The sequence below is a fragment of the Hoplias malabaricus genome, chromosome 11 (assembly GCF_029633855.1).
Source record: "Hoplias malabaricus isolate fHopMal1 chromosome 11, fHopMal1.hap1, whole genome shotgun sequence".
Lineage (NCBI taxonomy): Eukaryota > Metazoa > Chordata > Actinopteri > Characiformes > Erythrinidae > Hoplias > Hoplias malabaricus.
The window spans coordinates 11,424,106-11,436,438 of record NC_089810.1 but is presented as its reverse complement, the minus strand read 5'-3'; the positions used below and the strand labels follow the sequence as shown (position 1 = coordinate 11,436,438).

Here is a 12,333-nt window from a genome sequence, read left to right as displayed (position 1 = left end):
ATACTTATCTTAATATAAATAAATCATTCCTTCATTTTTGGGGATAAAATATTTGGTACTGACAATGACAGTATTCTTTTTTGCATCAACACAGTTACTAACCACAATAAGCAAACGGATCTAAGGAAGTACATATTTATGTCATGTCATTTTAATGCTTTATTGTCCATAAAACAATCCAAATCATGTCCATCTGAGTGATGTTTCTGGGTGTCTGTAGGCTGGGGTAGTCAGAGCTCTAAAGTCCACATTCACCACAGCACCTGGCTGCATTTTCCTGGACATAACGTCCGCTGGCTGCTCACTGCTGCTCTGCTCTTTGTGCTGGTGTGTGAGATCGCTGAGGGCATTGTCTCCGATGGGTGAGAGATCATTATGTTATTGTGAATAATTAAATACTTATAGCTGTTATTGACCTGTTGATAAAACCACGCTGGTCTGGAATTCCTAAACCATGGAAGTCTGTTTCTACTGTACATTGTAGTGGATAAAGGTGAAACATACATGTGCATTTGACATATTTAGACACATTTAGTATATTGTCCATATATACTGTGTATATTTGAGTAGATCTGAATTATTTGTGTAGAGTTTCAAAGTTGGCCAGAAATGATAAAACATTTTATTCATAATTTTTTTAAAGGCGTTATTCCCTATTGGATAAAACACCTCCATTTTTGGGCATTATTTAGGAAAATTCCAGCCACAAACTTAGATTAAATCTCCATCCTTTGCATTATGTATAATGTCCTCTGTATAATGTTGAATATGTTGTTTACATATTAATGGAATAATGAATGGACTGTTTAAAGTAGACTGCTGCTGCCAAGCAACACAAAGCTTATCCCCAGAGATGCACAGTGCTTTTTTTTAATAACAGTTGGTATGTAATGTGTTTGTACACTGGATATTTTTGCAATGGCTTTGAATGTTTCTCAGCCAATCAGAAATGTCCGATTATAAACAGTATAGTATGGTTGTGATTATCTTGCTCAATGTTAATTTCTTATATTAACATTTCTCTATCCTCAGGTTCAACCAATCACGTCACGTCCACCTCTACATGCCAGCTGGACTGGGCATTCTAGCTGCTATCACATCTATAATCTACTACCACAACATAGAAACCTCCAACTTTCCCAACTTATTGTTAGGTAGGTACAGGATAGGGATTTAAATACACATTAGAGACTGATCACAGTTATATGGCGATGTTACATGTTACCTTCGTATTTAGTGTGTTAAGAGTAATATATGTCTGAAGTAACCTATACACATTCATTCGTAGACAGTCCTATATAGGCTTTCCTACAACGTTGGACAAAGTTAAGAGAATTCTTTTGAGTTTCTTCCTATAAAAAATGGTAGTCGTCTTTTTAGGGCTTCTATATAACGGTGCATTGTAAGTTTAAAATGCTACACATGGTTATTACCATATTTCTCCATTATATAGCTTAAATCTATTTTCAGGTAATGGTTAATGCAATATATCATTGTTTTTTATCTTTCGTTTTCTTGTAGCATTGCTTATATACTGGATTTTGGCCTTTGTCACAAAAACCATCAAGTTTGCGAAGTTTAATGAACACGGCATTGGAGTGGGGCAGTTACGCTTCTGTATCACTGGACTGCTGGCTTTGATCTACGGCCTTCTGCTTGCTGTGGAGGTCAACGTTATACTCCGCTGGGTGAGAAGATGAGTGTATTTATGGGTTAGGAGGAGGAGCTACTGTTCATTAGAATATTGTTTTTAAGTGATCAGGTTACCAAACTGAAACCTGAGACTGGAAAAATTGCAGGCATGGCAGGTCATGGCTGAAGTGCCCTTGAGCAAGGCACCTAACTCCCAACTGCTCCCCGGGCACTGTGGCTAGGGCTGCCCACCACTCTTGGCATGTGTGCTCACTGCCCCCTAGTGTTCACTAGTGTGAGTAAATGTGTGTTTCACTGCACAAACTGGGTTAAATGCAGATAACAAATTCCTAAAGTACAGTGGCCAATAAAGTGATTCTAATTCTAATACACAAAACTTTGTATTCAGAGCATAGACATAGAGCTTTCCCTTCTAGCTGTAAACCTGTCTGTATGTTTTATAAAAAAAAAAAACTTTCAACCTGTTTAAAGACAGAAATGTCTGAATCCCATTTAAGCCCATACAGATAACCCTGACGCTGAATAGGCTCTGATGGAAGGCTTTGGTCCGAATTGTGATAAGCTACAGCTGTGTCACACAACAAATGATATGGCAAGGACACTTACCTGCCCTGTGCACTATGATCCTCTCACTCTGTTGCATAATTACATTCACAGAAAGCCTTCCCTGTCTATGCAGGATTAAGAGAACAGAGGCATGGAGCTAGCTGCGCTTTATCTACTTCATCTGTCGGTTTTGTCATGTCTCACTGATGGTTCAGACCCCACAGCTGTCCTCTCCGCCAGAGGTGGGGGCAGTGCATAAATCCCCCCTCTCCCCTGCCGTTTAAGCCGTTTAGCAGCAGACTGAGGTGAACAGAGGTTGTGGTTTTTGGATCGTTGGGTAATAGACATCTGATTGTGCAGTTAAAACCCAGCCTCTTCATGTGCACAAAAAGACTGTGTTCATATATGCAGTTACATCACAACACTGGGAGGAGGGCACATAACTACTTTCATATGTCTACATCGATCGCATTGATAGATGAGCGCCAAAATGCAGTATTCTCAATATCACGATTTACAAGCAACACTGAGGCATGTGGGAGCTTTAGTTGAACCGAGCGGGGTCCAGTGTCAGCTGAGTTAAGTGAGTTAGGGCAGGTGAAATAAAGCGTTATTCTATGGCCACCGTTTGTCTGATGTTTCTGTTTGCTACCCATTGTTTTACCAAAGCCCTGGCAATGGTGCTGTCCATATCAATGACCTCTTTAGCTGCTGTGGTGATGATGTGTGAGTAATCCTCTTCCTCCTCTGTCCTCCATCTGTTCCTGTGTGTTCCAGCGCTATGTGTTCTTCCCTCATCCCACTGAGCTGAAGCCCCCTAAAGACCTGCAGGACCTGGGGGTACGCTTTCTCCAGCCCTTCGTCAACCTGCTGTCTAAAAGCACATACTGGTGGATGAACACCTTCATCACATCAGCCCACATGCGGCCCATCACCCAGAAGAGCATAGGCAAGCTGCCCATTGACGTGAGAGCCATCACCAACTACCAGAGGCTACGCAAGGCTTTTGATATTCAGAAGGTATTTTCCAGGCTTGCTATCATCACAAAAATACCTTTTTTAGGAATACCACCTAATTAGGAGTACGTGTTCCACTGGTTAATAACAAAGATATCTGTACTATCAAAACATTCCAGCATGGTGTGTGCAGTATAGCCAGATATAAGCCAGAATTAGGACTCTTATCTGGACAACATTCACCAGAAAACTCTCAACACAAAATAATGACCAGAAAAATACTGAACTCTTTTAACAGTGTAAAATAGAAAAGTAAATTCCGTGGAGTTTTATAGTTGTTGTTTTGTTAGATGTAAATATATTTAACCGTTAAACGTTTGTCCTTATGTAGATGATATTCAGTTTTGTCAGATTGACCTCTATATACTGTTCAGGCCTAAGACAAAACCAATTTAAAGAAGGCAGGCATTACAGTGTTATGGAATTGCTTTGTGTTTTCACATAGAGCCGATAGGAGTTAATCACGGTGAGAGTTGTATTGCACTCAGCAGATGTTGCGCAGGATTAAACTGTAGCTGAATCAATGACACGTGCAGAGCAGCATAGAAGGAAACAAACAAAAAAACGAGACTCCCTTTTACTCGGTACACAACGATGTTTGTATACTTGCCTGCTTATATTTTTCGTTCTAAATTTTTGGTAGATTTTTGTAGATGTGTGTGTGTTTGCATATATTATGGGAGAATAAGTATTAAACTGGGAGGGTTGTCTTCTGTTCTTCATCTTTGTGATGTGAGATTCCTTATAAGAAGTCATATTAAGCTGCTTACATGAGCCAGGACAGGTCCAGCATGGTTTTTGGAAGTGTTACATAAATAAAGAAACACTGAATGCTTTAATGTGTGGTTAAAAACACACTTAGTACCATGCTTTTAAGGGTTTAATTGTGATGCTTATTATACCACTGTATTAATAGTGAATTCTCAGAAAGCACATGGATTAAACCCTTTTCACTCTTTGGCAGTAATATTCTTGGAATAAGTTTGGGTGGAAATGTGTCATTGTTTCAGTCGTTGTTGTTTTTTCTTGCTTTGTGGCAGTTGTACGTATTACTTCATCCATCCTGATTTGAAGTGTGAATTGTTTTCACAGTAGGAGTGTGTTAGTCCTTCTTTTTTTACCCTTGTTGCTCACTAGTAGCTCATTACACTCAACTATTTGCACCTTTGTCACAGCAGAATGACATGCTACATTCTGAATTATCACAATTTTGAGATCCTTCAAATTTTACTGATAACAAAATATTCAGATTGAGCAGCTTCTAATCAGAGTCTCTCTTCCAATATGTAAATGCCATTATTCTGACAAAGTACTTCACGATATATCACTATAAAATGTATTCAAACCTCTTTATAACCACAGTCGCGGCAAATACGTATACAGTAATGCATACATTTTTCTTTGGTCTGTTTCGCAGGAGAAAGGAGTTGTGTCAGTGCACAGTTCTCAGTGGATATGGCATGCTCTAAAGCAGGCGTTTGGCAGACCTCTGCTCCTCAGCATTACTTTTCGTTTCTTGGCTGACCTGCTGGGCTTCGCGGGACCCCTCTGCATCTCTGGCATTGTACATCACATCAGCCGTGACAATTACACCATCAAAACCCCGGTAATGCTCATGACCACACATTAAAACAATAAGAGAGATCATCGTTTGGATCAAAATATTATTTCTGCACTGCATCAGCCTTTACACACACAGTAGTAACAATATGAGGCATTAAAAAAGTCATATTATTAGTTATCATTATTTCATTCAGTAACTCAGTTCCAGTTGAAACATTGTAAACACCAGAATATACCATCAGAAGCCGAAGGAAATAAAATAGTTTACTAAACAGGAACCTTAAGGAACAACACTTACAATTCGATTCCCATTACAGAGCAACTGGAATCTATTTAGAACCATTAGAAATCCCTAGTGGTTTCTAATGATTTTTCAACAGGGCAATTATATTGAAAAGGGAACACATATTGTGCATATATGTATAATATAGAATGTACGTCACATTTGTTAACATATGTTTATAAATATATGCCTGACATATGATATATCTATATATGGCCATTCATTACACATTTGGGAATCTAATTTTAGATATTTGTTCATTTTATTTTTGCAATTTTATAAGAACTGCAAAACTAAGCGATATGAAAGTGTCATGGAAATGTCACCATAAAACCTTGGACCGTTGCATGCAGTCTGAATTCTAAACACTGTATTTGAAGGTCAGAAAGTGTCCACAGCAGATCTTTCTCTTGATTAACAGTAGATTAAAGGCCTGTGCATCTGCACTGATGCTCTCCATTTGCAAGAATGAGCAATAAGATTTCATGCTCATGTGGAACAACTGAAGAAAAATCATTATATGCGATTTATTATTGATCTTATATAGGTCTTATTTTCCTGTTTATATTTAGGAATAAAGGAAGCTTCACCTGTTTTGCCGACTCACTTTAAATATATGTTTATGCTAAACTGTAATGCAGTGAACAGGGACAAAGACACTCTGATGCATGTGGTAATGTACTAAATATAAATGTGAAAAAATCAAGTACTTTTTAATCATATGTACCTGAATGTAATTGATTATATTTGTATTTGCTCATAATTTAATATCTTGAATTATATGCTCGTTGTTGGTGAGTAATTAATTATCACTGATTAAAAGCATAAGGGTTACTAAATGAATAATAAACCTAGAGGGTTAAAGAAGCCGTAGTTGGAAAGAAAGCAGCAGTTGATTATCTCAGAGCTTCAGATCAATACTGTGGAGGTGTGTGTGGTGTTGAGGTGTCAGCTCTGGTTTCAGTTTGTCACGTTGTGTGCTGCAGGTAAAGCTGCTGGGGGTCCACTTCATTTCCTCTCAGGCTTTCTTAGCAAATGCGTACGTTCTGGCTGTGCTGCTTTTCCTTGCTCTGCTCCTCCAGAGGACCCTGCTGCAGGCCTCCTACTATGTTGCCATAGAAACCGGAATCAAACTCAGAGGAGCCATTCAGGTTTAAATTCTCCTTTGTTGTTATCAGCATTAAATTTTCAGTTCTTTTATTACCTTGGTTTTATCATGAACTTTTAATAATTTAATATTATCACTTTTTATATCATTTAATGAATATCCCATGGACAGAATAAGAGTTTAGTGCAAAGTAGGTGTGTGAAAATGTTATATACAATACTTACAGCAATCTGCCATCATAACATTACAGCCATCATATTTCAGTTCCAATACCATATAAGTGCACTTTGTGGTTCTGCTATTACACACTTTACTCCATTTGTTACACTGCATACATTGTTTGCCCCCTTTCACCCTTTTCTATAATGGTCAGGACCACCAAAGGACAAGCAGTGAGCAGTAATACCAGTTAATACCAGCGCAGCAGTCACGCTGATGTGGGGGTGGTATTCTGGCGTCTGTTTTGTTGGTATGAGTGGATCAAACGGCAGTGCTGCTGGAGTTATTAAAAACTGTGCTCCCTCACTGTCTGCTGTATTAGACACATCTATCTTGTTGGCCCACCATGATGGGCACCTCAAACAGACAATACATGTATAAACAAGACGTTGGCTTTAATGTTTTGGCTGAATTTTCCAAAACACAAAAATTAAATAAAAAGTATATGGACATCCAATTTGCTTTGGTTTCCCTTGTTTTATAGCAGGGGCCTCTGGGACCCCATATAGAAGATAATTTTATGTGAAGGATAATTGTTCATTTCATGTTAATTATAGTTTGTTTTAGCATTTTTATTATTGTCAAAACTTTAATTTGAAACCAAAAGAAATGAGTTATGTTTCAGAATCATTTATATATATATATAAGCAAATTAATACCTGGAGGTTGTGGGTTCGAGTCCCGCTCCAGCTGACTGTCTGTGAGGAGTGTGGTGTGTTCTCTCTGTGTCTGCGTGGGTTTCCTCTGGGTGCTCCGGTTTCCTCCCACAGTCCAAAAACACACGTTCGTAGGTGGATTGATGACTCAAAAGTGTCCGTAGGTGTGAGTGTGTGTGTGTTGCCCTTTGAAGGACTGGCGCCCCCTCCAGGGTGTGTTCCTGTCTTGCGGCCAATGATTCTGGGTAGGCCCCAGACCCACCGCGACCCTGAACTGGATAAGCGGTTACAGACAATGACTAAATGACCAAAATAATTACTAAATTATGATAAATATGTTTGAATAACTAGCATAATTTATTAATGTATAAACGCAAAACGAAACTACATTCAGAAAGACGCAATAACATGAAAAGGAAAGTGCTGTTTGTTTCTTACCAGGATCATCTTAACGAACCTGTATCATGTGTATGTTTTTCTTATTTTTCAGTGTAAGGTCTATAATAAGATCATGCGTCTCTGCACCTCCACCATTTCTAAGGGAGAAGTAACTGTCTCTCAGGTCTGTAACCTAGTGGCCAGAGACACCAACCAGCTCATGTGGTTCTTCTTCCTGTGTCCAAACCTGTGGGCCATGCCAGTACAGGTCAGTGCCCCAGTGTGTTTTTGTCTGTATCTGTCGTAACACTGACATTCAATTGCATTTCAAACTATACTATGCATGTCCTAGTGAGGAGAATACGTTGTCAAAGAAATTGTGTATACTCACTGTACACTTGATTTGAAACACCCACCTGTATGTCCACTCAGTGGCCACTTTATTAAAAACACCTTAATTTACTTCCACATAAACAGCCTTGCTGCATTCCATCACAGTACTCACACAAGGTTTCTGAAAAGGGGGTCAGTGATCATTTGAAAGAACAGCATCATCTCTGGTGTGTTAATTAATTAAAGTTGTTTATCTGCTTTTCCATGTCATTATGCTGTGTAATTATATGAAATGTAGTTATCTGTGTTTGACAGATCACGATTGGTGTTATTCTGCTGTATTACTTTCTGGGGGTCAGTGCCCTTATTGGAGCAGCCGTGATTACTGTTCTGGCCCCAATGCAGTACTTTGTGGCCACACAACTCTCTCTTGCCCAGAAGAGCACACTGGTGAATATCTCACTCATTACATATTAACACGCTCATGCAGAGCAACTTACAATGTTAATCATATTACAGATTCATTCATTCATTTTCTGTAACCACTTATCCAGTTCAGGGTTGCGGTGGGTCCGGAGCCTACCCGGAATCACTGGGCGCAAGGCGGGAACACAGGGGGCGCTAGTCCTTCACAGGGCGACACAGACACCCACACATTCACCCACACACAATTTTGAGCCACCTATCCATGTGTGTTTTTGGACTGTGGGAGGAAACCAAACACCACACCGAACACCTCACATACAGTCATCCAGATCTCTGGAGCTGTGTGACAGTGACACTACCTGCTGCGCCGACATGCCGGTACAGATTCAGACAAACGTAATATTAGGAGTCTTGCCCAAGGACTTTTGGTATAGTTTACTGTAGCTGCCCTATTTTGCTGTGTGGAAAGCAGGGGTGTTACCTATTATGCTACAGCAACATATACTGTATATCCACAGTGCCGTTATACATAGTAACATTTAAAGAAAAGAAGAACACCATTAAATTCATATGTTATTTTCTTTCAATTATTCATTATCTGTAACTGCTTATCCACTTCAGGATCACGGTGGGTCCAGAGCCTACCTGGAATCATTGGGCGCAAGGCGGGAATACACCCTGGAGGGGGCGCCAGTCCTTCACAGGGCAACACACACACACTAACACAGTCACACACACACTCACACCTAGGGACACTTTTGAGCTGGCAATCCACCTCCCAACATGTTTTTTTGGACTGTGGGAGGAAACCGGAGCACCCGGAGGAAACCCACGCAGACACAGGGAGAACACACCACACTCCTCACAGACAGTCACCCGGAGGAAACCCACGTGGACACAGGGAGAACACACCACACTCCTCACAGACAGTCACCCGGAGGAAACCCACGCAGACACAGGGAGAACACACCACACTCCTCACAGACAGTCACCCGGAGGAAACCCACGTGGACACAGGGAGAACACACCACACTCCTCACAGACAGTCACCCGGAGTGGGACTTAATATTAGCACGTTAGCACATGAGCATTAATTTTGGATTCTTTCTGTTTATCTCTCGAAAAAAATCGAATACACTGTAAACTGCATCATTTTGTAATTCTGTGAAAAATTATATAGTGACAAAATGATGATATGCTAAATTGTTGCCAGCTGAGTGCAAGACATTTTTAGAGAGCTCCAATACTACTTAAGTGTATAGTTAAGTTACAAGGCTGATCTATGATACCATCAAAAATGCTCCTAACTTTTTATAAACTTAAAATTTAGAACATTTCAAGTTTCATTTATGTGTGTATGTATGTGTGTGTGTGTGTGTGTGTGTTGCAGGAGTACTCTAGCGAGAGACTGAAGAAAACAAACGAGTTGTTGAGGGGTATTAAGCTGCTAAAACTGTACGCCTGGGAGCACATATTCAGGTCCAGTGTGGAGGACACTCGGCAGAAAGAGCTGAGCAGCCTCCGAACCTTCGCTCTGTACACGTCTCTCTCCAGTGAGGCTTTTACAGAAACACACACACACACATTAACACACACACACACACACAAATATTTATATCTAATTTCAAAAGAATGTAAGATTAGTATGGGCCCACATCTTTTACTCATTTAAGCCTAAATATGTATCTTAAAAATGCTTGTTGAATTCTAGACATATTTCAAATATATTCCGTTATTTAATAATTGCTAATAACGTAGTAACTGATAATAAACTAATACTGTACGTAAGTTATGTAGTTGTAAAAGTGGGGACTCATACACAAGCCCATGTTTAAGGCGTTAATAAATGAATCCCCTTTTTTTCTGCAGTTTTCATGAATGCAGCCATTCCTATTGCAGCAGTTCTTACTGTGAGTGTGTTGCTCTTTTTTCTTGTTTGATGAATATTACTATATGAATTATTTACTATTCTCTTAAGCCTTGTTCAAGCTGATGTATTTGTAGCAGAATAGCTTCAGTAATGGGATTTGCTCTTCTAATTGCTTTAGATGAAGTGAATAGATCTGTTTAATTTTCTCACAGTTCCACAGGTTAGAGTTTCTTTATTAATACCCTTGGGGTAATTGATTCTCTGCATTTAAACCATCTGTGGTAGTGAACACACAAACACATGCTGGTGATTTATTTTTTATTTTTTGCCACATACATAACCCTAACCCGAGCAGTGGGCTACTAGCCAGAGCCCTTATGGAACAGTTAGGGGGTTAGTTGCCTTGCTCAAGGGCACTTCAGCTGTAGATTACTTTTCCTGCCAGTTCTGGGAATTGAACCAACGACCCTTTGGTCTCAAGCTCACCTCTTTGACTTTAAGGCTATGACTGCCCCCAAAATCTCATTCCCTGACTGAGAATCTAACCCGGGCTGTGTAAGTGAAAGCATTGGAGCCTCACCACTAGAGCAGTAGGGAAATATTAAAGTTATTATTATTATTATTATTATTATTATTTCCATGTACATAAACTCAAGTTGTAGTAAATATGTGCAGGACCCAGCCTCCAGTCACCAAATCAGATCATAAGCCAAGACAGGAGACCTATTCAGAGCCCATAGAAATGCTAGCTGTACATGTCTAGTTTCCAACTAATGATAAGGTCACTTGATACAGATGTTAATAAAGTGTGACCAAGCCAAGAGAGAGCTCCAAGTTCAGCCAATCAGAGAGGACCATTCTCTCAGGAATTATTAATGTTAGCCTGCAAAAATGACCCATCATTTAAATGACATTATCTCCCTAAGTAAATCCAGGACAGCTCCAGTAGGGCTTTGCATATATGAAATAATCCTATTTGCATTTCGCAGACGTTTGTGGTGCATGTCCACGTGCACAGTTCGGCTGACACCGACCTGTCCCCTGCTGTGGCTTTCGCCTCTCTCTCTCTCTTCCACATCCTGGTCACTCCCCTCTTCCTGCTCTCCAGTGTCCTGCACTCCACAGTCAAGGCTCTCGTAAGGTGACTGACCCTCTCGGGAAATCGAAGATCAAATCACAGTATCTCTGTTCAGTTATGTAAACATCTGTCTGGCTGAGAGGAATTCTCCAGGCCATTATCACTGCTCTTACATGTCTGTTTATAAATACGGCAACAGAAGACACTTAGAGTGATAGTGACAACCAATCTATAGTATGCAAACAATATGTACACTTGTCATGCTGTCTGGTAATACACACAATCCTAGTCCAGGAGCAACTTTGTCTTTGTCCTAATTATTTCTGCTAATGCACATTACACATTAAAACAGTAGGCAACAAATCACATTCATGGTTTCCATAGATGTAGCAAATAAAGTAAAGCATATTCAGTTTCTGAAGTTTGCTTCTTTAATTTGCACTGGGTCCAAGAGGCTTATATTGCTAATTGAAACGTATGGACTTAGGTATTGATTGCTAATCCATTTTCTAACCTATATAGGACACACACTTATTTTTACTTATTTTTGGAATGCAGTTGGTCCAGGGTCACCTGAACATTTGTATGTGACTGACCATATTTCATAGATTGCATAACATTGCTGTTGTAATAAAAGTATTTGTTGTTTTCCTCTTCTCCATTCATTCCAGTGTGCAAAAACTTGGTGAATTCCTCACCAGTGGTGAGATCGAACTTGATCAAGAGCCGAAAACACCTCCTCCAGCCACTACTACAAACGACCACAGCCAGATCAAGTCAGTTGTAAGTACAGATTAAAATCACCTTGGCAGTTCATATTGTTATTTATTCACATCTGAACTAAATCTGTACAAAGCTGCTAAATTTATTTGGAGCATCATAAGTAAGATCAGGCCTGTTCTTTCTCAGTACATGCTACAGCTCGAGGCCTCGAAACTCGTCCACCGGAAGAACAAATCCAAACAGGATGAGAACAGCAACTTACCTCAGCAAGATCAAGAACTGGGTGCCATGGCAAAAGAAGATAATATCTGCATCAAAGTAAGAGATTAAAGACAAGACATATTATTAAATAATAAAATATATAAATATGTAAGCCCTGTGAAGGACTGGCATCCCCTCCAGGGTGTATTCCCACCTTGCGCCAAATGATTCCAGGTAGGCTCTGGACCCACCGTGACCCTGAATTGGATAAGCGGTTAC

At 39.8% G+C, this 12,333-nt stretch overlaps 1 protein-coding gene across 1 annotated transcript in view; it reads left to right on the top strand.

The window, feature by feature from the left end:
• The first annotated feature begins 278 nt into the window (after window positions 1-278).
• Window positions 279-12,333, top strand: part of abcc8b (ATP-binding cassette, sub-family C (CFTR/MRP), member 8b) — a 30,832-nt gene continuing 18,777 nt past the window's right edge. The window contains exons 1-13 of the mRNA XM_066684394.1: window positions 279-362; window positions 1,033-1,154; window positions 1,522-1,688; window positions 2,977-3,219; window positions 4,634-4,822; window positions 6,049-6,213; window positions 7,536-7,691; window positions 8,072-8,206; window positions 9,573-9,735; window positions 10,052-10,092; window positions 11,042-11,193; window positions 11,802-11,913; window positions 12,040-12,171. Of these exons, the coding sequence (XP_066540491.1) occupies window positions 1,064-1,154; window positions 1,522-1,688; window positions 2,977-3,219; window positions 4,634-4,822; window positions 6,049-6,213; window positions 7,536-7,691; window positions 8,072-8,206; window positions 9,573-9,735; window positions 10,052-10,092; window positions 11,042-11,193; window positions 11,802-11,913; window positions 12,040-12,171 (1,746 nt within the window). The 5' untranslated portion in view covers window positions 279-362; window positions 1,033-1,063. The remainder of the gene's footprint in view (window positions 363-1,032; window positions 1,155-1,521; window positions 1,689-2,976; window positions 3,220-4,633; window positions 4,823-6,048; window positions 6,214-7,535; window positions 7,692-8,071; window positions 8,207-9,572; window positions 9,736-10,051; window positions 10,093-11,041; window positions 11,194-11,801; window positions 11,914-12,039; window positions 12,172-12,333) is intronic.